Here is a 24,612-nt window from a genome sequence, read left to right as displayed (position 1 = left end):
GTCACCCATGACAACCATGGTCCTGGAGCAAGCTGCCTCAGCCAGTTCCTGGGCAAACTCCTGGTCAAGCTCAGGACTTTGGGTGGGAGGTCGGTAATAGACTCCCACCATTGTGTCCCCTGTGCCGTGTTCCCCACGGATTTTAACCCAGAGGGTCTCCAGCCGTCCACCCTGGTCGCCAATATCGGCTTGCAGGGACGTGTAGCTTTCCTTAACATAGAGACCTACCCCCCCACCCCTTTTCTCTACACGATCCCTCCTGTACAGGGTATACCCATCTATCCCCGTGGTCCAGTCATGGGTGGAGTCCCACCAGGTCTCCGTTATCCCTATGACATCGTAATTGTTTGCACTGAGCAGGAGGATGAGCTCCTCCTGCTTATTCCCCAAGCTCCTGGCATTAGTGTACAGGCAGGCAAGTGCCCCCTGGGGGGCTCCTTCCTTGCACACAGATTTTACCAGGGCTGGGGCAGGGGTGGGCTCCCTGAAGCGCCGCGATCTGCTGGCTTTGCAAGGATTGCTCAGCGGGCCAGCAGTGGCGGTAGTAGGATGATTAGGTTCAGGACAAAATAGAGCAGCCATGGTCATTTTCAGTGCTGTTGGGATTGTTTCTAGTTTTTATCCCTTTTAATACGTCTAATAAGATGCATAAATGGTCCAGGGACCAGAATCCAGGCCTCCTTCTCCCCAAGGTGAGTGCCCAAAGTACTAAACAAGTTAAGCTTCCTCTTCACTGAGCTTTTATTTTGGACCTATGAATATTTTATGTTTAGCTACCCAGCTTTAACAGAAGGAGTGGAGGGTTCTTCTACCCAAACTATTTTTAGCCAGATGATGTGTGAATTTTCCTAGGAAATGCAAGATACGGGTTTGAAGGATCTCTACTGACAATTCTAACTTGCAGCCCTGAGTTCAGTGTTTAAACTTTGAAGAGAGGCAGAAATTCAGACATACTTTTATGTGATAACTTTCATATTAGTTAGCTCCAGGAAACTCCCCATTCAGTTTACAGTTTACTCTGAATTGCCCTTCAGAAGCTCCTGCTAACTGTATAGGGAACATTGGTGAATACTCACTAAGACACCCTCTTGGGGTAAGGTGCCAATTTAAATTTTGCCTTCTTTGAAAATGGTACTTAATCACTTAGGGTACCTATATACATGCAGTGAGGCTGCTCCGAAGCATTGTAATTACAGCACGTCCGAGCAGACTTGATTAATTAATTAATTACCGCACTCCAGCAGACTCAAACATCACATGTATCAGCATCCCCATACTGAAAAATGGTGGCAGGGGCACCTTAGCTAAAGTTTGTTTGATGAGCTTTAAAATGTCCCCGCTGCTATTTTTCAGCACAGAGATGCTGATACACGAGATGCACTGGGCACTTTTTAATTAGAGCAGCTCTTGGAGCTGCTCAATTAAAATCCCTCTCCCTACTCCTGGAGCAGGTGGATAAACACCCTTAAGTGTTATTGTGCTAATAAAACCTAGCATTTAATGGACTTGTTAACAAATTGTCCCTTGCAGACAATGCCACTTTTGAAGAGCTCTCATTCTGTAAACTGAATTATGCATCTAGTGAGAGCAGGAATAGCCCGGTAGGTCATGTGGTAAAGTAGGACTTCCAAAGGGCCTGCAGGTTCACACCTCTTATTAATTGACAGTGTTACTCCCCTTTAAAATGTCATCTTTGTGCCATCTCAAGGAGCATCTGGGACTGTTTTGAAGGGTATCACTTTGTTACCTGGTCCTGTTTTATACAAATTAGAACATGTCTATGCTTTTCAATACCCATTTCCATACCTAAGAATATCATCCAGAAATGTTAGCTACCCATTAACAACTTTGGTAAATATAAAATTCAACCTTAGATTAATTTTAGGCAGCATTATCACTGTAAGTTACACATAAAATATTTATATAAATAAATACAGGAAGTTAGCATCACATAATGGTATGGCAGTTTGCAAACACTGACAGATTTCCTTGCCACCCTGATGTAGCTAGTTAGCAATTAGAAATGTATTTTTATTAATCTTTTTTAAACTGTAGAGGAACTTTTTTTTTAAGCCATCCTGATTTTTATGGCCTGTTTGCAGCAGCTTGTTCTGAACAGGAGGATGGCTTTCATGTTGTTGAATAAAACTCTGAATTTAAATCTTTGGGATGATAAAATCTGAATCAGCAATATTTGTTCCTAAGGAAATGGAGATTCTTTGTGGAATAAAGGAACTTGCATTTCCAGAGATGGAGTAAAATCTATGTTTGTCAGCTTTCAGTACTCTGTGGAATAGCCTTTTGCCTGCAGGACAAAGGATGAACAACTCAAGAATTTCTATTGGAAGAAGAAAAATGTTAAGTAGCTACATGTAGGAGTGAAATGACAGGCTGATAAAATGGTTGTTTAAAGTTTTGAGATGGATAGTAAAAGAAACAGCAGTTCACTAAAATGTCTAATTTTGCAGCACCATGGTACAGTGATTGGGTGAATATCTTGGGGTTTTCTTTTTTCCAAGTTTCTACTACATTTTGAATATACAAATTTTCTGGGATTAGATTTAGACCACGTTTGTTGCCTCATATGCAAATCAATTCTGAATCAGGAACTCATCTCGCTCTACCTTTTGAATGGAGTGATTCTGCTATATTTTCAGGAGAACTGCATATTTCTGGTGTTTTTCCCCTTGTCACACCTCAGTGCATGGTTGAAACTTCTAATTATTTACACCTCACTGAGCTCTGCTATTTGTCACTATACTTCCCATGGTGCCTGGTATTTTTAGTTGCTTACTCCATGTTAACACACCAACTGAGTACATCTATACTGAAAAGAGGTTGGATGTCAAGTGGCAAGGCTGGTAGTTTCAGGCGTGCATCTATTTCTCATTTATAATAACAGCATGTTGCGAGGTTTAGAACATTAAAGATTGTGAGGGTAACAGGGTCCATACTAGTAAGAAAGATTAAAACAGCATATTATATCTCATGATATTAAATGAGGACATCGGTGGGTACATTAGATAAGATTTAAAAAAATCAAAACAAAACAATAAACCCCCCAAATTTAGAAAAGATATATAAACCAGGTTATAAGTCATTTTGTACCTATACTTCCCCTACAAATTATGCCATACTTACCTATTTCAGCTTTGTTATATTATCCTCCAAAGTGTTTGTCACTGAGCCTTCAAACAGACAACTGATTTGATGCAGTGTGGCAATCCCTGTTGCCATCTTGCATTGTTATTGTAACTCCTGATAATGGACATGATAGTAACTGCATTTGTTTGTTTTGTGTGCTGCTTCTATAGGACAGGCTTGAGCTAAAGCAATAAAATGCAAGTAAAATTGGTCATAAACCATTTACGTCTCTCACAAAGTCATGTTATTGGGAGGTATTTTGGGAAAGGGGAAGAACTTAAGTATAATTCATGAAACAACAGATATATGTTTTGTAGAGTAATGTCTAGCTGGATAAATTGCTTATCATCTTAGCCGCAGTGACTAAACTGATTGTGCAGATTTGTCTGTAATAAAACACATTACTGGTAAGTATGTTGACATTACAAGAATGTAATAATATACAGTTGATTGTGGCATTTATATTTTAAACAGTAGAAGATTCTAGGGTTGTGGCAGGATTGTCCAAAACTAAACTGCAGAGTAGAAGCTGATGAGCAAAAGCAATTCAGGAAGATTAGTTACTGGAATTCTTATTATGCAGAAAACGCAGAAAGGCATTAAAACAGACAAGTACATTAACAAATTTAAAATAAGCTTTTTATTACTTAATATTTTTTCACTGAAATGCAAAGCTTGGCTCTCTAAGTAAAGCTGAAAGTGGAAATCTCAGCAGCACTGCATTAATTTTTCAAGCCTTAATGCGCCAGACAGGGAATAAGTTATTACATCTGTTGCCCTCTGGGAGGAAGAATGAAAAGCACAAAAATGATTCTCCACCGTTAAGATGGAATAACTGAATAATAGCTGATATAAGCAGTGGAGTCAAAGAAGAAAAGCTTACAGCAGCTTTTGTGTCATCATTAGGAGTGTACAACTAGTGCAGCAAGATTAGGAAACATGGCAGGGCTTATTTGTTCTTCTCGAGGGGCCCTTTACAATTATGGGAGAATTTCAAATGAGCATCTCATGCACTGCTGATGATAATCTATGTGAGAGCTACTCCTTATTCATGTTGAAATTACAGCTTGTATGCATTTTTTTAAGATCCACAGGAGAAAACATAATTGTCCCTGTAAGCTCCTGAGAACCATATGGTAGTTCAAATGGTGGTGTTTCAGAGCTGGTTAGCATGTTGTACCTGTCATGGTAGAGTGAAATGTTGGCTCTTGGATAAATTACTGGAGAAAAGGAAATAAATCCATGAAGTCCTTGTCTTTCTGAGAGAGAGAAACATCTGCTGGATTCTGCTAAAACCAGAGCCATGGGTACCTTTTGTTAACCATCATCTTCTCCAGGCAATTAAGTTATTTTTGTATAAAGCTTCACAATTGCTACAATCATGTGGCCTGGGAAAGCTAACTCTAATCTGGGATGAAGAAAGGTGTGGGACTCGCATATAATCATGCACGCACGTGGAAAGGGAATGCATATATGCAACTCTTTTGGAAACTGCCATGACTTATTTCAAGTTAGTTATACAGCCCACCTACTGCACAGCGTAAAGGCTTATGACTTGGCTGTTGTACAGAGGATTTCAGGAATAGCCCTATTAAATGGCTTTGAATAACAATCTAGTTATTGGTGTTCCAGATATTAGAAAGTCTCCCACTGCAGCTTCCACATACTGTTGAAATGAAGAGTAACAGCAGAAAGGCAGATCTCATAACAGTACAACAGGGATAAGGATCTTGATGCCAGAATGAGGGAGAGGCTAAGAGAAGTGCAAATTATTTTAAAAATGGCTGTTTCTTCTGCAGATTGTTGGACTCAACATTTTTAGAAATCCCTATCCCTTGCCATATGCTACACAAGTATTATTGTCAGGTGAATTTGGAGGGACATCTGGGTTTCAGTAGAAAAGTCTGTTTAGGGTTTCCTTTATTCATGGTTCTTTTTTATTTCAGTGAAAACTGGAAGAGTGCCTTCAGCAGATTTTCATTTTCATCTACTAGTGTATATATATATATTTTAAGCCATCTCAATTTCACTTGTAGCAGAGTAAATTTGTTTCTGCATTGCCATTGCTCTGAGATCTAAAGGAAGGTGATTTCCTCTTAAAGGAGTAATTGTACTGTATCCAATTTTTGTCACATACACTTCAATTAACCAGCACAAACATCTTAGAGTGTCCATGCTAGCTCGAGGACCCCATTGAGATCTGGTTGTTTATTGAACACAAATAATGCAAACAAATAGTATAACAATAAAGGACATTTAAGAGTAATATGTAGTTTAAAGTGATGTTGTTATAGTCCCAATGGGAGCCAATAAAATAATGTAATTTTAATAAAGATCAATATAAAAACTGTATTGATTCATTATAAATACAGTAATATAAGCATAGAACATTACAGAGAAACAGCAGAGCACTTTATTTAGTTTTTAATATCTTTAGTTTAGTTTAGTTTTTTTTTAATGATCTATATACTTATACTGGCCTTTCTCAGACCAGTTTATCTGAAGATATGATTTGGACTCCTTTTTTACCTTTTTTTTATACCCTCTTAAGCACTGCACTTATTAAAGTGTATTAAAAATCCCCTATATAGTATATGTGTTATATATAGTACATGTAATTAGGGGTGGAAGGGACCTCAATAGGTCATCTCCACGGATTTTAACCCAGAGGGTCTCCAGCCATCCACCCTGGTCGCCAATATCGGCTTGCAGGGACGTGTAGCTTTCCTTAACATAGAGAGCTACCCCCCCGCCCCTTTTCTCTACACGATCCCTCCTGTACAGGGTATAGCCATCTATCCCCGTGGTCCAGTCATGGGTGGAGTCCCACCAGGTCTCTGTTATCCCTATGACATCGTAATTGTTTGCACTGAGCATGAGGATGAGCTCCTCCTGCTTATTCCCCAAGCTCCTGGCATTAGTGTACAGGCAGGCAAGTGCCCTCTGGGGGGCTCCTTCCTTGCACACAGATTTTACCAGGGCTGGGGCCCTGGGGTGGGCTCCCTGAAGCGCCGTGATCCGCTGGCTTTGCAAGGATTGCTCAGCGGGCCAGCAGTGGCGGTAGGCCCCCCCATCCCCCAATGGGCTTAGTTTAAAGCCCGGTGGAGCAGGTCAGCCAGCTGACCTGCTCCATATAACACATTTATTTATCATACCTGGTATCTACACTAATTTTTCAGGCAGCCAGATTTGATTTTTCTAGAAAGATTATCTGAAAACAAACGTGCACATGGAATAATGTTGCTATTTCTGCACACGCTTGTGTTTCCCTGATCCCTTACAGTTCAAATGTATTTATCCCTCCCATCTGTATGATGGTGTCAGTACAGCTGACACCATCAGTAATATAAATGATGATTTATATTACTGAGAGTATGTTGTCAAGGGCAATAGGAAAAAGCTGAGACTTGAGTTTGAACTTGACATAGGAAGGATGGTTTAGTGGTAAGGGCGGTTGGCACTCGCAAGATCTGGGTTAACGTTTGTATTCACTCATGGACTTCCTTTATAAACTTACACAGATCACTTACAATTTCTCTATTTCACAGGAGTGTTGTACAGTTAAAAAACATGAATTGTAATGGATTGCTGAAACATAATGGGGGAGAGGGACATAAAAAGTACCCCAATTATTTCATAGGGAAAGTATCTAGGAACGAAGACTGGGATCTTTTTATGGCTCACCACTGACTTAAAGCATGACCTTGGGCACATCATAATTTCCATGTTTTAATTCAGTTTAACCTATGAGTAAGACAGGCAGCTGCACGCTCCCTGCAATCTGGGATTTGATTCTCCTTGTGCCAAAAGAGAAGATCATAAAACAAAAAATAGTTGTTGGTAGCACTTCAGTCCATACTAATTTAGTGAAAGAAAATGGAAAATGCATAAGCATTAAATTTATATTCTGAATTGTTGTAAAACTATTTAGTATTTAGGTATGTAAATGGTAGTCCAAACCAGTGTTCCTCTGGAAAAAACCTGATAAAATGATAATTAGATTAGAAACAACCACACCCTGCTGGCTCGGCAAAACATCAATGTGTCCCTAGATAACACCACTCTCAACAGGTCTGATGGAGAAAAAGGATCATATTGTTACAATTCTAACAATATTTAAATATATTGTTTAAAATAAATTGGCAGGCAAACCAAACACATTAAGAAAAATGCTTAATTTTAAGTTTATACACAGCTTTAGTCTAAGTTTTCATTATATAGATTTATAAATGTACTACATTGTGTTTATCCATGGTGGCCCAGATCCTCAGCTACAACAAACTGATGTAGCTTAACTGACATTAATATAGTTAGCCTGATTTACATTAGATGAAAAAAAAATCTACCTGGTAGATGTTCATAACAGAAGGTGCTTAAACAGAGAATTACCATAATGCCTGATCTGTTGTCTCCAAGAATATATTTTATAGAAGGTGAACCTCCGTAGCTGGGCCAAAAATGTTTGTGAAATGCCCACTCTGTTCACGCAAAAATTCTTTTTGTACATTTCCCACCTGCAAATAAGGTGCACTTGCAAATTTTGCAGATGCAAATTAAGAAGTGCACTGAAAATGTATCCCTTGAAGCAAGTTCTCATAGAACTCTATATATCAAAATAAGGATGTATTGGTAACTAAATCATGCAAATGATCATTTTGTATTTTATGGTTGCACTGAACCACAATAGCATAGAGCAGTCCATGGAAAACAGACATTTCTAAGCAACAACTATCACTACTGTTTTAGCAATAGAACTAACCTTCAAGAAGATAATCTTTTGTCTAAGTCGGCGTGCTTATAAAGAAAAATGACTTGTTTTTTTTCTTTCCTAAATATATCACGTAGTGCCGTGTAAACTGAGGAAGACAGTCCTTCAACCAAATATCTTACAATCTAATGATGTAACCCTTACTTATGCAAAGATTTTTACTGATGTAATAAAAACTATTTGAGAGTCCAAATGTACATCTGCATGGCACAGACTCAGCTGGTTCTAAACAAACTCTTCGTGCAGTGCTCCACACAGCCTAATTAGATAATGTAGCTATACTGCTTAGCCTTCTGTAAGGCTCTAAAGAGCTTTGTGACATTCAACTATTGAGCTGAACAGTGCCACAGCAAACTGTGTGGTTTGGGAGTGAGAATGAGATGGGAGCCTCTCAGATGGGCAAGATGAGGCTTGTTAATTTTGAGTCAAAAGAGCCAGAGTTGCTTCACTGAGTTTAACTATTCATCTTTACAATGAAACACCAGAAAATGATACCTAAACATAACGTGAGGAGGGAACATGTGAAACAGCAGTATTTCACCTTTTACCTCAGCAAATGGTTGTTGAGAAACATATCTCAAGTTATCAGTCAGCTCTGGAGTGTATGCAGGGTTATGGTGTGCCTTGTGTTCTGATCGTCTTTTCTGTTTCCTGAAAGTTAAAAAAATGGACAGGATTTCAATGTATGCATGACCATTTCTTTTAAGTTCATTCTTCGTTGTATAAAGATGTCACAAGTTCATTCTTTGTTGTATGAAGATGCAGTGAGAACTAGGAACACCAAATCTGTCTTCTGGGGTTCAGCTGCCTATATGCTGTGTCAGTCATGACAACAATGTGAGCACTTGTTGGCAGTGAGTTCTAGTTGACCAGAAATACATGCTAAAGTAAATGTAACACATTCCCTCTATTGACACCTGGCCATCCACTGACAATGCTGCAGGGATATAACTGAGGTCAAAATTTAGCCTACTGTGCTAAAGATCTAGAAAACTACCACATATCTCCTTTCAATCCTCTTCTCATTGTCCCTTTCATCTCCTACTTTCAGCTCAATACCTTCATTCAGACACCCCTGGGCCTAGAACAGTCTCCTACATTTCCCATTGTGCTCCAGTTCCTCCTTACATCTTCCAAGAAACCATCTTTCCTTGTTTTCCCTGGTAATAATTACTTTCTGACTGACACTGACCTATACATTTTCTTGTAGTCCTTAAATGTTGAAATTGGAGCAGAAAACATATTTTACTGTTTATATTGCACTGTGGATGTCAACAAGCCTGTATGTATGACTAATAATAATGTTTTAATAATAATAACATGCAGTGTGGGGTCATATCCTATTAAGGCATGGATAGACATGTCTTTGAAGTACTTCAAAGTACTGCTCTGAGGGAAGCATTTCAAATTGGGAACACTTTGGCATCATACAGATGTGCAGGCCCCTTCCAGTTCAAGTGCTTCAAAAATGACCCTGTGGCAGTGCTGTGCAGCTAGGAGCTGGAGAGCACAGATCCTACACGTGACTTTCAGGTCCAAGTCTTTAGAGGCTTTCAAGGACTGCTGAGTTCAGAGGAGAACGCCCATTGGCTATATCGAGCCTAGCTTCTGTTGGGTCCTCAAACCTACTGACAGCCTGGTCAATTTCACCTTGGTAAGGCTTGTCAGTTACAGGATCAGCACTGAAGAGCCTGGACAAGATGCCTAGCCTCTCCTCACCTTGGAGTTGCTGACTGAGCAGAGCTAGGAGATGCTGTCCTTCCTGTCCAGCTTGAGGCAAAGTCATGCCCACAATACCCTATGGAAGACAGCCTTCCCTGGGGAAAGCCTCCGTACCTAATGCCATGGGAGCTCCACCTGAAGCAGATGCTGACCCTGAAATAGTGGCAGGGAAACAAACAGTGGCAGCCGGTCAATACGGGGCGCTTGGGTGCCACCCCACCAGTTTCAAAACGACACACAAAAAATGTCAGCTAAATAAATAAATAAAAATAATAGTATCATTAATTGGAAGTATCCAAAACAGTGTCAGTTGAATTAACAATGTAAACAAAAGTAATAATAATTTTTTTCTTGCCTATGTCTGCTAGTAGCATAATCAATGATTATGCTCGTCTACTATGCATACACAACAAAAAGTTGAGTATACGCAGTAAGCACCTTGGGGCAATCTCCTTACCACCCAAGTGGTGTGTGAGCAGGAAAAACATGTGAACAGTTTGAATGGATGGCAATAACCACTTCTTTAAGTGGGCAGGGGGAAACCCCGGGAAACTCCTAGGGGGATGGGGAGCAGGAGTGGGAGGGGAAAGTGCGGGGCCTGACGCTCTCAGTCACCCAGGGCTTGGCTCAGGCTCACTTTCCTTCTGGAGCCTGCGAAGTAAGTGGGGTGGTTTGCAGCCAGGGAGCGGGGGGTGGGGGGGAGGGGTTAGTTTTGATAAACATAAAAAATTACATGTTATGTTTTATAACACTGTTTTTGTAAACAAACAAAAATTGAATAAATAAAATTTAAAAAGATTTGAAACTGGGTGATACAGTGTGATGCTCCACCCGCCCCACCTGTCTCAGAGTTCACCAGCTGCACCTGGAAACAAGCATCCTTTGTTAAACTTTAATGACATGAAGATAGTGAGGTACTCCCAAACATGTCTCCATGTTCCATTTTGAGATATTATTTACTTTTGCTCCTAGTTTCCAAGGTGATAATTTCCTATGCATCATGCTCCTGGACAGCAAAAGGTAGAGGTCCTTCTCCTACCCTGAGGATGCAGCCTGGTTTGCCATTTTTGGTGCCCCCAATGTTTTCTGGAGAACAGAGAAGGCTATCTTTGGGGGAACCCTCCTCTGCCTGCACAGCCCTCTCCTCAGTTGATGAGGGATGGCAGGGGATGGTAGCCAGTTCCCTGGTCAGGAGAGAGTATTTGCAGAGGACGTTCCAATACCAATCACCAAACAATTGGGAATCACTGAAGAATGCCACTGAGTTCTTCCTTGCCTAGGAAGTCCAGCAACTCCTGTGGAGAGACTGTAAGCACAGTGTAAAACTGACAGATTCTGGGCATTCCTCTCATCACAGCTTCTAGCTTCCAGACAACCTCAACTGCCACCCATGCAAGGCCTCCCCATTAAAGTTATGTGAGTTTTAACCACACTGACCATCACTGTTCCTGCACCCACTAGCTTGGACCCCTTCCTGCTGTACCCCAGGCACCACAACAGGAATTATGGAAGCTTGCCTGCCACTGTGCTGACCAATAGTAACTTGAGCAGCAGGAACCATTCCTAAGACATTTAAAACCATTTCACCAGGCAAGAGATCTCTGAAAGGACTACCATCAGGGCTTTCTTTTGTGCTGTGAAGAATGCAAGTCACTCCAACCCCCAGTATCTACCTTCTACCCTCTTACTTGATCCCAGAGATTAGGGGGAGTGAAAAGGACTGGAAGAGGGCTGTGCTTCTGGGATTCCTTGTGTTCACACGATTTGCTGTGTGGGAAAATGAGGGTAAGCTCTTCCTCTTCATCCTGCTGAGAGTGACCTATTTTTGTTGTGGGCTGGGCATGGAGGGCAGGTCATAGTCTGTTGGAAAGCATGGCTTTCCACTGATGCTTTCCACTTACATGGTATTGACTGAGATTGAAAACATTAGCAAATAAAAGAGCAGTACCTTGATTAATTGCTCTAAATTTTCTCCCTGCATTGACAATCACTCTCACTTTCCCACAACTGAGAAGTGTTGGGAAGGAGCATAGGGGGCCTCAGGTATTTATTTGTGACTTTCTGGGCAATGACTGGCAGGGAAGAGGAGTGGCAGCTGAGTTCCTATGTTACTTTGTTTACCCTTGCTCATACGACTGCCTGGCTAACGTCTTTAGAGAGATGTAGCCAAACCAAGGGGGTGACCAAGCAGTGGTGACCATTTCCCAAGTGGCTGGGGCCAACCACTTGGCAATGGTGGGGAGTGGGGAGTATGTTGGAGCAGTGCCAGTGATGTTGCCACCCATTGTAGCCCTTACTCTGTAGCAATTGAAGGAGGCAAGGCACAGGAGCTGGGGAACAGTTGCCAAGACTTATTGCTTGATAGTTAGGAAAGGAGGATTGTCAGGAACAAAAAAAGTGCTAAGCTGCCTGTTAGTGAATTACCTGACAACTGTCAAGTAAGTCCACAAATAGCATTCTGCAATGAGAGATCTCCACTGATCCCCCAAACACTGCTTAATCACTCTCCTTTTAGTATAACTTGTTACTGTAATGGTTATGCGGGCAGGTGTTATTTCCAGGGTTCGAATTATACTTTGATTCTTGAGTGGGAGGTCTGCAAAAAAAAGAAACCAGTTTATTGGAAGGAGCAAACCGATTGGAGAACGCCCTGGGTTATGATTTTCAAATCTTACAGGGGGGGCTCTCATTTTTTATGGGAGGGGCTCAGCCCCCCTGAACTCGCCCATAATTTGCACCCTGGTTATTCCCCCTGGCAGCAGCCTCGTGGCAGATGCATCAAACCCGGCACAAACTCTCAGGATGTAATCTCCCACCATCTTCCCTCTTCCCCCTCAAACCAGCATTACACTCTTTTAAAGCAATGGTGCTTTAGGGCAGGGACCTGACCCTGGAGTGATTCAAAGCAAGCATGCCCTTTCTCTCCCCCACCCCCAACCGGCTCTGCACACCCTGAAACCTTTTCTCCCTAAGGGTGTATGTTGCAAGTTGGCCATGTCCTCATTAAGCAACAGTATGGGACCTCATGCTCCTGAGGCAGCCTAATGATATAATGATGCTGCGGGGGGGGGAGGGGGGGACTTGAAAACCACAAGCACTGTCACATGCTGGAGCATAAAAAATTACCAGATGGTTGGGTGGCCATCACTCCTGTCTGTGTCTTTGGTCAGCTCAGCTCAGGGCATTGAGAGGAAGAAGGCCAGTTTGTCACAGATGACTGTTGGAGGATACTCACTGCAAGTAGTGGAAGGATGTGTGGTAGGAATATGGAGGAGATAGGTGGCTGTGAGGATGGGAGGACAGTAGGACATAATGTTGATTGTGGTTGGGCCCTTGAGCAGCCATTTTGGAGGCAATGTGCTCATAGATGGCCTTGTTGCAGTGGCTCAGCTGGAGTGAGCAATGTGTTTTTTTATCCTAAATGTCAAAGAGCAATATTACCTCTGTCCACCATCTAGTTGATAGACCTCCTTGTGGATATGGCAGCTGCCGACATTTTGAGTGGAGACAGCTGTTGATATGCTCCAAAAGATCCTCAATACTTTAGCAGAGGCTAAAGCATTAGTGTTGGTGCACAGCAAAAATTAGCTGTGCCTTTATACCTGGCAGTAAATAGTTGAGGTCACAGGCCAGTCAAGTTCTGTAACCTTGAAGCAGTGGAGTTCAGGTGTGTCACATAAGTGTTTCCTTGGAGCAGCAGGAGTGTGGGATGCAGGACTGACCAACTCCCTACCTTTCTGCCTGAGGATGCATATGTAACCTTGAACTGCTTCACTGTTAAGCTCTTAAAGTTCCTGCTTTATCCAGGATAATCTCTGAAGTGCTTCATCAGTTGCATGAATCTGTACTGTCACATTTAGGGGTGTTATGAAATTGTTTGGAATACTTTAAAGGTTATGTCTGTCCATGCCCTAAAACGTACAGTTTAATGTTTTCAAACCCCTTTTCACTCTGAAATACAACTACATTCTTTCCCTTACGTCTAACAGAGTCTCAGTTCACTTAGATATCTCCCAAGCAGTTATTTTCACTTACAATAATAATGCAACCCTAAATTGCTATATTTTTTCCTTTAGTAATTCAGAGTACTTGACAGGATCCTGATCAGGCTTTTACAGGTCTCTCTCTCAGCCTGATGTTACTGAAATGCAGTCAAGCCCTAGTAACAAATAAGTAGGACAGGACAAATATGGTAGCCTCAGGTTACACCAGCAAGTTAAAGGGGCTTAGTCAGCCAGGTCAGTTCTGGAGAGGAGAAACAAATTTCTTGTAGCAATAAAATGCTGAATGATTATATAGTGTTTTGATAAAATAATATGCAATATGGCTGGTTATTTTGAATTGCAATGCTGTTAATTTAAATTATGAAAGACTATAATGCTAGCCTTTACTTTGTTTTCCTCAAACTGTGTGCAAAAATCTATCTTTCCACAGCCTCTCTTAGGACTGGTTTCCTATTTTTAATAAGAAAATGTGATCTTTTTTAAATAAATAAACATACACATAACATTAGGGCATAGTTATATTTAGGTCCTTCCCCTCTGCCACCCACTTTTTTTTCAGAAAACCTTATGTTCATAAGTAACTTACCGTTCTCCCTTATGACGTTTACAGTAGTAGACAATCTGCAATATTACACAAACCAGAAAAGCCAGTGCTACTCCAGGAAGTACAGCTACTAAAATCAAGTCCAAAGTTCTCCAAAGTTGATTACATTTTTCACCCAGATACCAGTACTCTCCCCAGACGCCTCTATAGTAAGGACATCTGCCAATAAAAAATGAGTTATTAAAGCATTAGTCTAACCAAAAATCATTAAATAATCAGAAAAAAATGTTTAGTTCTATTTTTATTTAACATGTGGGGTCCAGGGAAACATGAAACATGATCTATATAATTGTTTTATACCATTAGCTATGCATAGGGGTGCACACACGTGCATGTGCACCCCCTGCAAAAAGCGCTGGCGGTACCTGTGGGCAGTCGCTGCTTGCTACCCCACCCCTTGCAGCTGACACCGCTGGCAGCATCTGCAGGTGGTCCCTGATTACTGCTGGCCACCACCGACACTGCCAGCAGCATCTGTGGTGCTCGCCACCTCTTCTCCTCACCACCAACACCACTGTGGCTGCCTGCAGGAGCTCCCCGCTTGCCATCACCATGTCCCTGCCACCGACACTGCCACTGCAGCCTGTGGGCGGTCGCCGTACTCCCTCAGCCTCTGGGGGCATGTGGCATTCATGTTCTAAACTACTACCCATCTTTGTTGTATCTATGTATCTACAGGGTAAAAACAATAATGCTAAACTCTTGAGTTTTCAAGTTGATTTTTAAGTTGCACATTGATTTTTTTTTATTTTCAATATTTCTTGATTTTGTTTGAGAGTTTGGGTATAAAGCAGAGGTGGGCAATTATTTTGTCTGCAGGGCTACTTAACAAGTTTTGGTAAGCTGTCCAGGGCCACAAGGGTAGCCCTGCCCTTGACAGGTGCCCCACCCCATGGTCACCATCTTGGGACTGGAAGTCCCACCCCATACCCCTGACCTTTGCCACTGGAAGTACGCCTTTTGGGAAGGGGGTTTGCCATCTTGGAACCAGAAAAAACAAAACAAATTATATACTAAAAATCTGCAATCACATATTTGAATGTTATTAAAAATAATTTCTTGTCCTGATTTGTGTGTATTTCCATTGCATATGTAGAGGTGACTGCATAATACCTAAAAAATGAAGTCTAACTCTTGTATATTGTAGGGTATGTGGATGTGCAGTGTAGGGGAAAGTGTGTGTGTGTGTGTGTGCACATGTGTGTGCGCTCACGTGTATGTGGGGTGTGGGGAAGGTTATGGGGGTGTATGTGGATGTCAGTGGGTGTGGGGATGGGGATGTGTAGGGTGTGTGGGTGTGGTCCCCCTACAAACATGTCCCCATTACGCACAGCCCCTGCTGTCAGTGGCAGCAGGAGGCAGAACCCCCCAATGGCGAACCGTCCTGGCAAGCCCCAGGACTGCATGTGACCAGGCCACCAGCTCCATTGCACAGAGCTCACATGTCTGCGCCTCACACCACTAGGGGAAGCCCTACACAATGAGGACAGTGGTGCATGTTATGGGGATCAGTTGAGGCATCAGGGAGAGGGGCAGAGGCATCCTGGCTCCATAACTTGGAGCCCCCCACTGTTCTCCATGACCTACGCATAGCAGTGAGTGGGACTGAGCCACCGCTGTGAGCCCCATGCAATGAAGCCAGATGGACCCCATGCCCCAACTAGCCCGGCTCTACTCTCCTGCCCCCCTGTCCTGGGTCCTCACTGACTTGGCCCTGGCCCTGGGGCAGCAGCATGGGCCCTGCACTCCCCCCCCATCTGCTGCTTTGCTCCTGCCTGCCACTGCCACCACCACTACCCCTTACTGCCACTGCTGCCAACCTTCCCCTGCCACTTCCCTACCTTCCCGCCCACTCACCCACTGCCCTCTCCTCCCCATCCACCACCACCACCACTCCCCCTCCACCACCACTTCCCTACCTGCAGGGCCAGGGTCAGTGCCATCTTGCAGGTGAAGGTGGGAGAGAAGTGTGCGCTGCCCTTGCAGGAGTGAGCGGGGCTCGGCCCCAATCAAGCACAGCAGGGGCAGCCTGGGGCCAGGCTGGATATAGTGAATTGGTAGGCACCTGCCCATGGGCCGGATGGCGTGGAGGGAAAATAACCTGGTGGACCAGATCTGGCCTGTGGGCTGAATTTTGCTCACCCCTAGCATAAAGGGTGTCACAATTGTGTGCAGTCTTGTAGTGGAAGGCCTTTACTATGAAGTTTTTGTAACATTTTCTGCCAATGTTCAGTTTGGATTCTACCTAATTCCCCCTGGAAATTTGTTCCATAGTTGCATCCCCTCCAGCTTTTTAAAAGTGGATTTAATATATTTGTTATATAGATCAAGTTTCCAGAACATAATGTACAGCTACTTTCAAATTGCACTGAGCTATAAATTAGGCATGCAGGATTTGCCATACTTCTGCCTATAACTTAAGCAATAAGGAAGTGTTGTAATTGTCAAAGGGAAATTCTTCCCTTGAATCCTAAAAGTGATTAAAATTATGGCTTGATTCAGGGCATTAAGTTTTTCTTATCAGAATTTTAAATCTATACAGTTACAAATGCAATTCAGTCATAAAACAATTCTGCCTTGTAATAGCAAATTTCAAATGCTGACTACAGTGCATGGCATGTCATTAACTTATAAGGAAGGAAAATTTGGTATTACATTTGTATTTGAACCAGAAATGTACTTTAGAAAGAAAAGAGGTGGATGTTGTTAAGGACTTACAAATCAGACTCTTTCTTACATTTTGATCATGCTTGAAAATAAATCACTTTTGGGTTGAATCTTACAGAGCATTTCACTTCATTGAGAAAACAATTGAGGCTATGATAAGAGTATGAAAACAGGGGGTCCTAATCATTAATTATTATATGTAATCTTAACTGTATATGCAATTCTTGCATCTCAGTTGGTGTAAAACAAGCTAAAAACAAACAAACAAACAAAACCCAAACTGCAGCAATGTTAGACCCTGATCCTGAATCTGAGTCTCATGATCAGAATATTTTGTTCTTGCAGGGAGTGTATCAAGACAACAGTTCATCCTCATGGATCAGAATGCAATGCCCATTATTTCTTTATCAGCAAAAATACACTGACACTTTTACATTTATTTAGTATATCTCACACTTACTTGCAAAAGGGCTTTTGGTCTTTACATCCACAAGCAATGCTATTAGGGCAGAAGCCTTCTGTATTACCCATGCAATTATCAAAGTCAGAAACATTAGTGCAACTGGCTGTAAATTAAAACAAACACACACACACACACATAAGTAACAACATAGTAAGTGAGCATGTTGTATATATGCTGCATAAAAAAGAAAAAACCTCAAGACTTCGTGAAATATTCTTTAAACTTTATAAATTATCTCTCTGAATGATTCGCAGACCTGAAACGATTTGAAATCTCATCTTTTCCCTCTGAGGGACAAATGCTTACCGTCTCAAATTATTTTACTCTGAATCTCTGCATACCTCCTGATCTATTCTCTTTCAGTCAGTAAATCATACCTACCATGTGTACTGTGATTTAATACCTAAGGGCATTTATAGACATATTTCAGGAGGTGGGGGGAGGGGACGCTTTAATTAGCATAGCTCCAAGAGCCATGGTAATTAAAGCGCCCAAAGCATCATGTCTATCAGCGTCCCTGGATTTGTGAGGGGTAAAAGAAAAATCATATCACAACTGTCTTGATCAGGAAGCTAAAAACTGAAGACAGTTTATGCCACCTAGACTTTAGGAAGCAACACAGTATTTCTCTCCAATAATGATATTGAAGCTGGGATGAAAATAATAGCGCGTTAAAGATAAACCCATTTTGTTAAATCAAATATTCTGTCCAAAAATATGTCAACAGAACCCAGATAAAGCTTTATATTGCTTAGCTGCTTACATTTTTTATAAAAGAACCTATCTGGGTCTGTTAACTCAGATCACTTTCTTCCCATTCACCTATAAGGAGCTACAGAATTTCTAAAACCATAACTTTGAATTTGTACTTTGTATCGTTAATTCCTTCTAACCAAATGTAAGAGCTAGACCACCGTATTCATTTAAACTCAGTGTCAAATGCAATTGACTCAAAATTATTTGGATTTGCTAAAAAAATGTAACTATTTTTGTAGTAAAGCTTATAATTTGTCTACATGCACATGAGACAACATATATGCTGCAGTACTTTTGTCTATATAGACAGAGTACAGCAACAGCAAACAAAAATAGAATCACACATTCTCTCTCATTTACCTACATCTCAATAAAATCTTATCACTTGACATTCCAGAACTCAAAACTTCAAATGATTAACAACAACATATATATATATAGTCACTGTTCATAACAGCTTTGTCACATTTGGTGTATTTTTTTTTCATTTTTGTAAATATATTCTACTTTAACTATTAGAAGGTTTTCCAACATAGCTGTTTTTAGGAATAGGTGAGTAGGATTATACAAAACACTGTTTCTTTAAAATTATAATGCATAGTAACCCAAAGGTTTCTTACGTTCTGAAGCCTGGGCAGTCAGCAAAACACTGGACAGCAGCACGATGAGAAGCAGTAAGTCACTGAAATGCAACATTATGAAGCTTTTTACCACACAACTACTCAAACTCTTCTAGATTTGTCCTGCGGCAGAACACAACTGTCACTTTCAGATTTTGTTTTTGTTATAGCAGATCATAGATTATGGACTTTGAACTTAGTTTACAGCATCTGTCTTGGTAAAGAATGACCTACTAGCCTGTATCAAAGTTACTGTAAAATGTTTTCTATATATTAATCTTCTGTGAATGTAAACAGGACCATAAACATGTTTAACATTAACATCTTTATGGCTGAAGTATTGTAACCAGATACTAAAACTCTTAATTTAGCAACATAAGTTGATATGTTCTAATTGATATTTAGAACATTTTGTTCAACTTTGTTACAGCTATTTACTTTTTTAATGTAGCTTTTTATTTAAGCATTATTGATATAGTGGATATAACAACATTCCAATAGTAAATTTTAGAATGATCAAACATAGGTACAATGAGCATATATCAACAACCTTTTATAGAAGCAGGATGTTGGCTGCCATGGTTCTCTGCTTTACCTGAGGCAGATTAAAGTGCCGTGTTGTGTTGTGTTAGGGTTAACTGTAGTTTTAGGAAGAGTTTAGATTATGGATTTGTATAGGATGGTTTAGATAAGGATGACCCTGCTTCAAGCAAGGGGTTGGACTAGATGACCAGTGGAAGTCTCTCCCAGCCCTACTTCTCTGATTCTATGACTACAGAAAAAAAAAAATCTGCTTTTCAATTATAATTTCCCTTGTGTCCATAGAGATAATTAGGTTCAATGGTGGACAGAGACAAAGGCCTGTTGATAAAAGAGCCAGATAACCTAGATAATAGCAAATTAAGAAGAGGCAATATGGGGAGCCTTAACAATGGATTTAGAAATGTGGGCATTTGCTTAGTTATCTACAATGTTTGTATACTAAAGTGAGAGGCATAGGGAATAAGTAGAAACAGTTGGAAGTCCTAGTATAATCAGGGAAATATGATGTAATTGGGATAACTGAGACTTGGCAGGATAGTTCTCATGACTGGAATACTGTCATGCAAGTGTGCAAGTTGTTTGGGAAGGAGAGACAGTGGGAAAAGTGAACTGCTATTACTCTTTAAAGAGAGGTGTACATTTGTTTTGAGGTGCAGTGTGAAGTAGGAGGTAGGTCTGTTGAAAGCCTTGGGGACAAGAGAAGACCAGAGAACAGCACAAGTGATGTCATAGTGACTATCTGCCTGTATGCTGCTGTGTGATCCAGCCTGTTTACTATTTTCAAACAATTAACAGAAGCATTCAAATCATAGGACTTCAGTTACTATGACATTTATTGGCTAGACCACACAGCAGTATACAGGCAGCCCAACAAGTTTGTGACATGTCAGAGAGAACTTTTTGGTACAGATGTTGGAGGAGCCAACTATGGGGGAATCTCAAAAACAGGAAAGAATTGGTTAAGAATATGAAGGTGGAAGGCAAGTTGGGTGACTGTGACCATGAAATGATAGAGTTCAAGATCCTAAGGAAAAGAAAGGAGAGCAGAATAGACTGTAATTTAGCAGAGTAGACTTTTGCAAACTCAGGAAAATGGTAGGCAGGATCTCATGGAAGGCAAACCTGACAGGAAAAGAAGTCTAGGAGAACTGGCTGTACCTTAAGGAAGTAATATTAAGAGTGAAGAGCAAGGTATTCTGATGCAAAAAAAGGATAGGAAGTGCAGGAAGACACCAGCATAGCTCCAATGACTTGAAACTAAAAAAGAAAAAAAAACCTAACAAAAAAGTGGAAACTTCAACTTATTTCTAGTGAAGTGTATAACAATATTGCATGCATGCTTAGGGAGCAAATCAGGAAGGCCAAGTTTATTTCTTTACCAGATTTACATGCTGTCTTCTCCCTCAAGCAGCAACTTGGGGTGGCTTACAATTAAAATATTAAAATAATAGAAAATAGAAAAAAACTTGCTAGACAATTATCTGAAACTGCCTGCTGATGGCCCAGCCAAGTAAAAAGGTCTTCCATAAGCTATCATGCCTGTGCCCTGATGGATCACAGTGGGAGGGAACTCAAGAGCTGATGATCAAGTACCACAGAACTCTCCTGGGTGTTTTCGCCACTTGAATTTGACACATGGAGGCTACTTGCAGAAGGCTGCTCTTGACTGAGCTTTTCTTATTACATGTTCTCTACATTTGTTGAATTAAGAAGGAAAATCTTAGCAACTATTACAAAGTATTAGTATCTGGGCTTGATGATACTGTAGCCTGTGGGGAATCGTACTGAAAATAACCAAGACAACAAAAAACCCCCTTTGGTATGCTGAAAATATTTTTAGAGAAACATCTTATATTAAGTTAAAAATGTTTGAGGTGCATATACTTTAGAAACTGAGGGAATAGAAGCTAAAAAGCTAGAAGCAGAAGGATAAATACATATTGGCATGAAATGGAAAGAAAGAAAAAACATAAAACTTAACACGGAGTGGTATTTAATCAGTCTATGGTTGGGGAAAAACAATGGATTATGCTTATTGCTGATTTCCTCTCCTACTTCTTGGCCAGTTGTACCCTACTATGAATGTCCTTGACTCACTTTGAATCTTCCTGACACCCAGCACTCTCAGTGCTCTCACCTTCAGCTTAATATGTTTCTCAATTCACTCATCTTTGTGAAAGAGTCCACCTGCTACCCAAAGAAATCAAAGAAGAGATAAGAGATGATGGCCATCAGCTCTAGGCACCCCCCCAAAAAATAATTAAAAAAAAAAACCTGAGAAAACCCATAGCTAGTGCTAAGACAGGCAACTGCTCAAATTTAACACTCCACAGACTGTCCTCTGCCTTTTTCTTTCCTGTTCTTAGTGAATGAATTCAGAGTCTAGTATGCCACTGTGCCATTACCTTGAGACAGGGGAAAGGTCAGGATTGTGATGCTGGATTCCATTGTGACTCTCCACCTGCTCAAGGGCTGCTGGTTGAAAAGGTTGTAAGACTCAGGGTATAAACAGGGCAGCATGTAACCCAGGAAGAGGCAGGGAGTGGAGGAGGAGGAAGAGGGGAAGGAATAAACATTTTACCTTTTGTCCATCCTTTGAAATGGTGAATGAGGAGCAAGATCTGAAGTAGCATCCCAGCTTCCTCCTTAAGCTTCCTCCTGAGAAGTAACCAGTCCTCTGCTGCCTCCTGCTTCCCCTAGGCCTGAAATTAGTGTTGGTGCCATGAGCCATTTCAGAATCCGTGCAGCAAGGCCCCAGGACTGTCCTGAAATCCTGCGTCTTATCAAAGTAAGAAAGGGACAGTGGGGTGTGCAGGTATCTTTGCTTTATCCTAGGTCAGATATGTCTGCTTTCCTTCCATGTTTACTTTTTAAAACATACTAGTATTTTCTCTCCTACCCATATGCCAGAGTGAGCATCTTTTGAATTTACTGCTTTTAGTGTGCTGGTGGTATGAAACAAATTAATTAGAATTACCTTACCGGTCATAATTAAACAGCATGTCAGAGGAGTAGGCAAAAAGCTTACTTTCTGTTCTGCCAGTTATTTCTCCCTTTCAGTGTACCCAAATAACAAAACCACCTGCCCACTAATGTCCTTCTCTTTCTTGTCCCCCATTCTTTTTGCATGCTGCTTCTTCCCTGTCCTGATATTTCATACTTTCTTCTTTTCTTCCTTCAGCTACTTTTATTTCTTTCAAAAAGGCTATAATCCTCCTGAAAAAATAAGTGCCCAATGAACTAGACAGGACCTGGGGCAGGGAAGGAAAACAAAAGTCATACAGCTACCATGATACATAGGTTTGTGCTGAACTTTGTGCACTGACTGAGCTTGTTTCTTGTTGGATTCTATTTCCTAACAGTGTCCTGATTAGCATACTAGATCTTTGTAAACTCTTTGAAATAGGGATCGTGTCTTTAAAGGATCTAACAGAATTTTGGTGCTGTTTGAATACAATGATGTACTAATAAGAATCAATTTAGAAAGGGAACATATTGACTGTCAGGAATTTTTTCTGAGATTCACTAAAAGGTTGTAACAGTCTCCCCAAGGCTGGTAGCAAAAGCCACACTTGTGAATTTTAAGAGCATAAAACCCAAGAGATAAAACCTGAGATGATGCATCACAGGAAACAATTTTTACTGGTAGGGGGGAAGATTACTGTAGATGAGCTAATGGGTCTATTTCTACTTGTGACTTCTGTTGCTCTACGGACAGTTGACATAGTATGAAAACAAAACAATTGCAATGGCTACTCTTTAAAGTGCCAATGTTCATATTTGTTGTTAAACATAGTTGGAGTTAGCTCAGTTATGCTTTTTGTGAGAGTTCTGTTAGGAAGCTAAGAGATACTGCTTACAAAGTGCTGAATCTGAGAGCACTGTTTGTGTAACTGGCTGCTGGAAAAAAATAGTATTGTTTGGAGATAGCATATTTCTAAATATCTTTGTATTACAAAAGAGAAACTGTTTAGTTTGGCCACTTAGTTTCCTTGGGACTTAGAAGAGTAGATAGATGAAAATATAGTAGGACTGATAATCATTGACATTTGCATTTTAAACTAATTATTATTACCAAAAATGTGAAGTTATATATTACTGAATAACAGATTGTGTTGAACTACTGTTGTTCTTCCATCAGACAAGACTGATTGGCTTGTAATCCTAATGATTAAAACTGTCTATGACAAAAACAAGAGAAATAAGTTGCTAAATATAACTATGAAAAATAGAGGTAATTAATATATTATAATAGCATTTGTAATGTGCATTATTACAGTCTTACAAAAACATGGTGCTCAGGCAATGCTGTTGATGTCATGGTATTATCAAGACAGCACGACTTGCCATACTTAATCAAAAGCTCTGTTTTACTTTTCTATTATTTGCTTAGGTTGAAAAAAAATGGTAGAAGATAGTTTGAGGGAAAAAAAAGCAAGCGAATAGATTGCCCATCAAGGGGCACATCTACAGATGCTATTAAGGTGAAGCAATAAACTCCAGCACTTATTGTACTCCGGAGTTTATTGCTCCCCAGTGTGCTGTTTGAATGTGTTCCTGGGACTGCAGCACGTTGAACTGGGTCTGAGCAGCCCCAGCTGGCAAGGGGTCCAGGGGTCAGCTTGCCAGCCCGGGGCTGCTCTGACCCGGCTCAATGTGCTGCAGAGGGGCTGGCTAGGGCATGGGGGTGCTCCATTGCAGTGCTAGCTGGCAAGCAGCCCCTGCACTGAAGCACCCTTGTGCCCTAACCAGCCGCATCAGTATCTATAAGTGCAGTGCTGTGGAGTTTAAAAAATATACAGCACTATGGTACTTGTATTTACAAGTACTACCCTACTGCAGAGTTAATTCGTTTTCTGTGGGTTAATAGGGCAGCACATGTAGACGTGAGAAATCTACTGTGGAGCTAATTAGTCTACTCCACAGTAACTGTCTCATGTAGACACACCCAGTGAATGGTAAATAACGGTAGTAAATGAGCATACCAACCACATCATATTGGTGTTAATATGTGAAACTAGATAAACCTTCTGGAGTGCAAAATTGTTTAATGAGACCAGTTAATTATTATTTTTAACTAGTGCTTCTGGGGCAGGAGTTCATCCCTTCAGAATGGCCTGTCAAGGCTCATTGTACTGTCAAGTCTCACGTTAGGTTTCCATGTGGGTGAATGCATAGAGTCTTTGTATTCCTTATATACCATACAGATGGGTTCTAGATCGGGGTGGGCAAAATACGGCTTGTGGGCTGGAGCTGGCTTGCCAATTGATTTTATCTGGACTGCGGGTGGGAGGTGGCTCTGGCCTCTACTGGTGCTGCAG

General features: G+C 41.0%; 1 protein-coding gene and 1 pseudogene across 1 annotated transcript in view; one reads left to right on the top strand and one right to left on the bottom strand.

The window, feature by feature from the left end:
* The window catches only part of LOC102373959, a 46,056-nt gene that overhangs the window by 14,324 nt on the left and 7,120 nt on the right, over window positions 1–24,612 (bottom strand). Inside the window, exons 2-6 of the mRNA XM_025195314.1 lie at window positions 21,873–21,993; window positions 18,749–18,810; window positions 17,370–17,475; window positions 14,225–14,401; window positions 8,461–8,563 (exon numbers count right to left, since the gene is read on the bottom strand). Of these exons, the coding sequence (XP_025051099.1) occupies window positions 8,461–8,563; window positions 14,225–14,401; window positions 17,370–17,475; window positions 18,749–18,810; window positions 21,873–21,883 (459 nt within the window). The 5' untranslated portion in view covers window positions 21,884–21,993. The remainder of the gene's footprint in view (window positions 1–8,460; window positions 8,564–14,224; window positions 14,402–17,369; window positions 17,476–18,748; window positions 18,811–21,872; window positions 21,994–24,612) is intronic.
* Window positions 22,006–24,612, top strand: part of LOC102373199 — a 12,326-nt pseudogene continuing 9,719 nt past the window's right edge.

The sequence above is a fragment of the Alligator sinensis genome, unplaced genomic scaffold (genome assembly GCF_000455745.1).
Source record: "Alligator sinensis unplaced genomic scaffold, ASM45574v1 scaffold640_1, whole genome shotgun sequence".
Classification (NCBI taxonomy): domain Eukaryota; kingdom Metazoa; phylum Chordata; order Crocodylia; family Alligatoridae; genus Alligator; species Alligator sinensis.
Note: the sequence above shows the minus strand (reverse complement) of the source record. Positions and strands in the feature narration are given on the sequence as shown.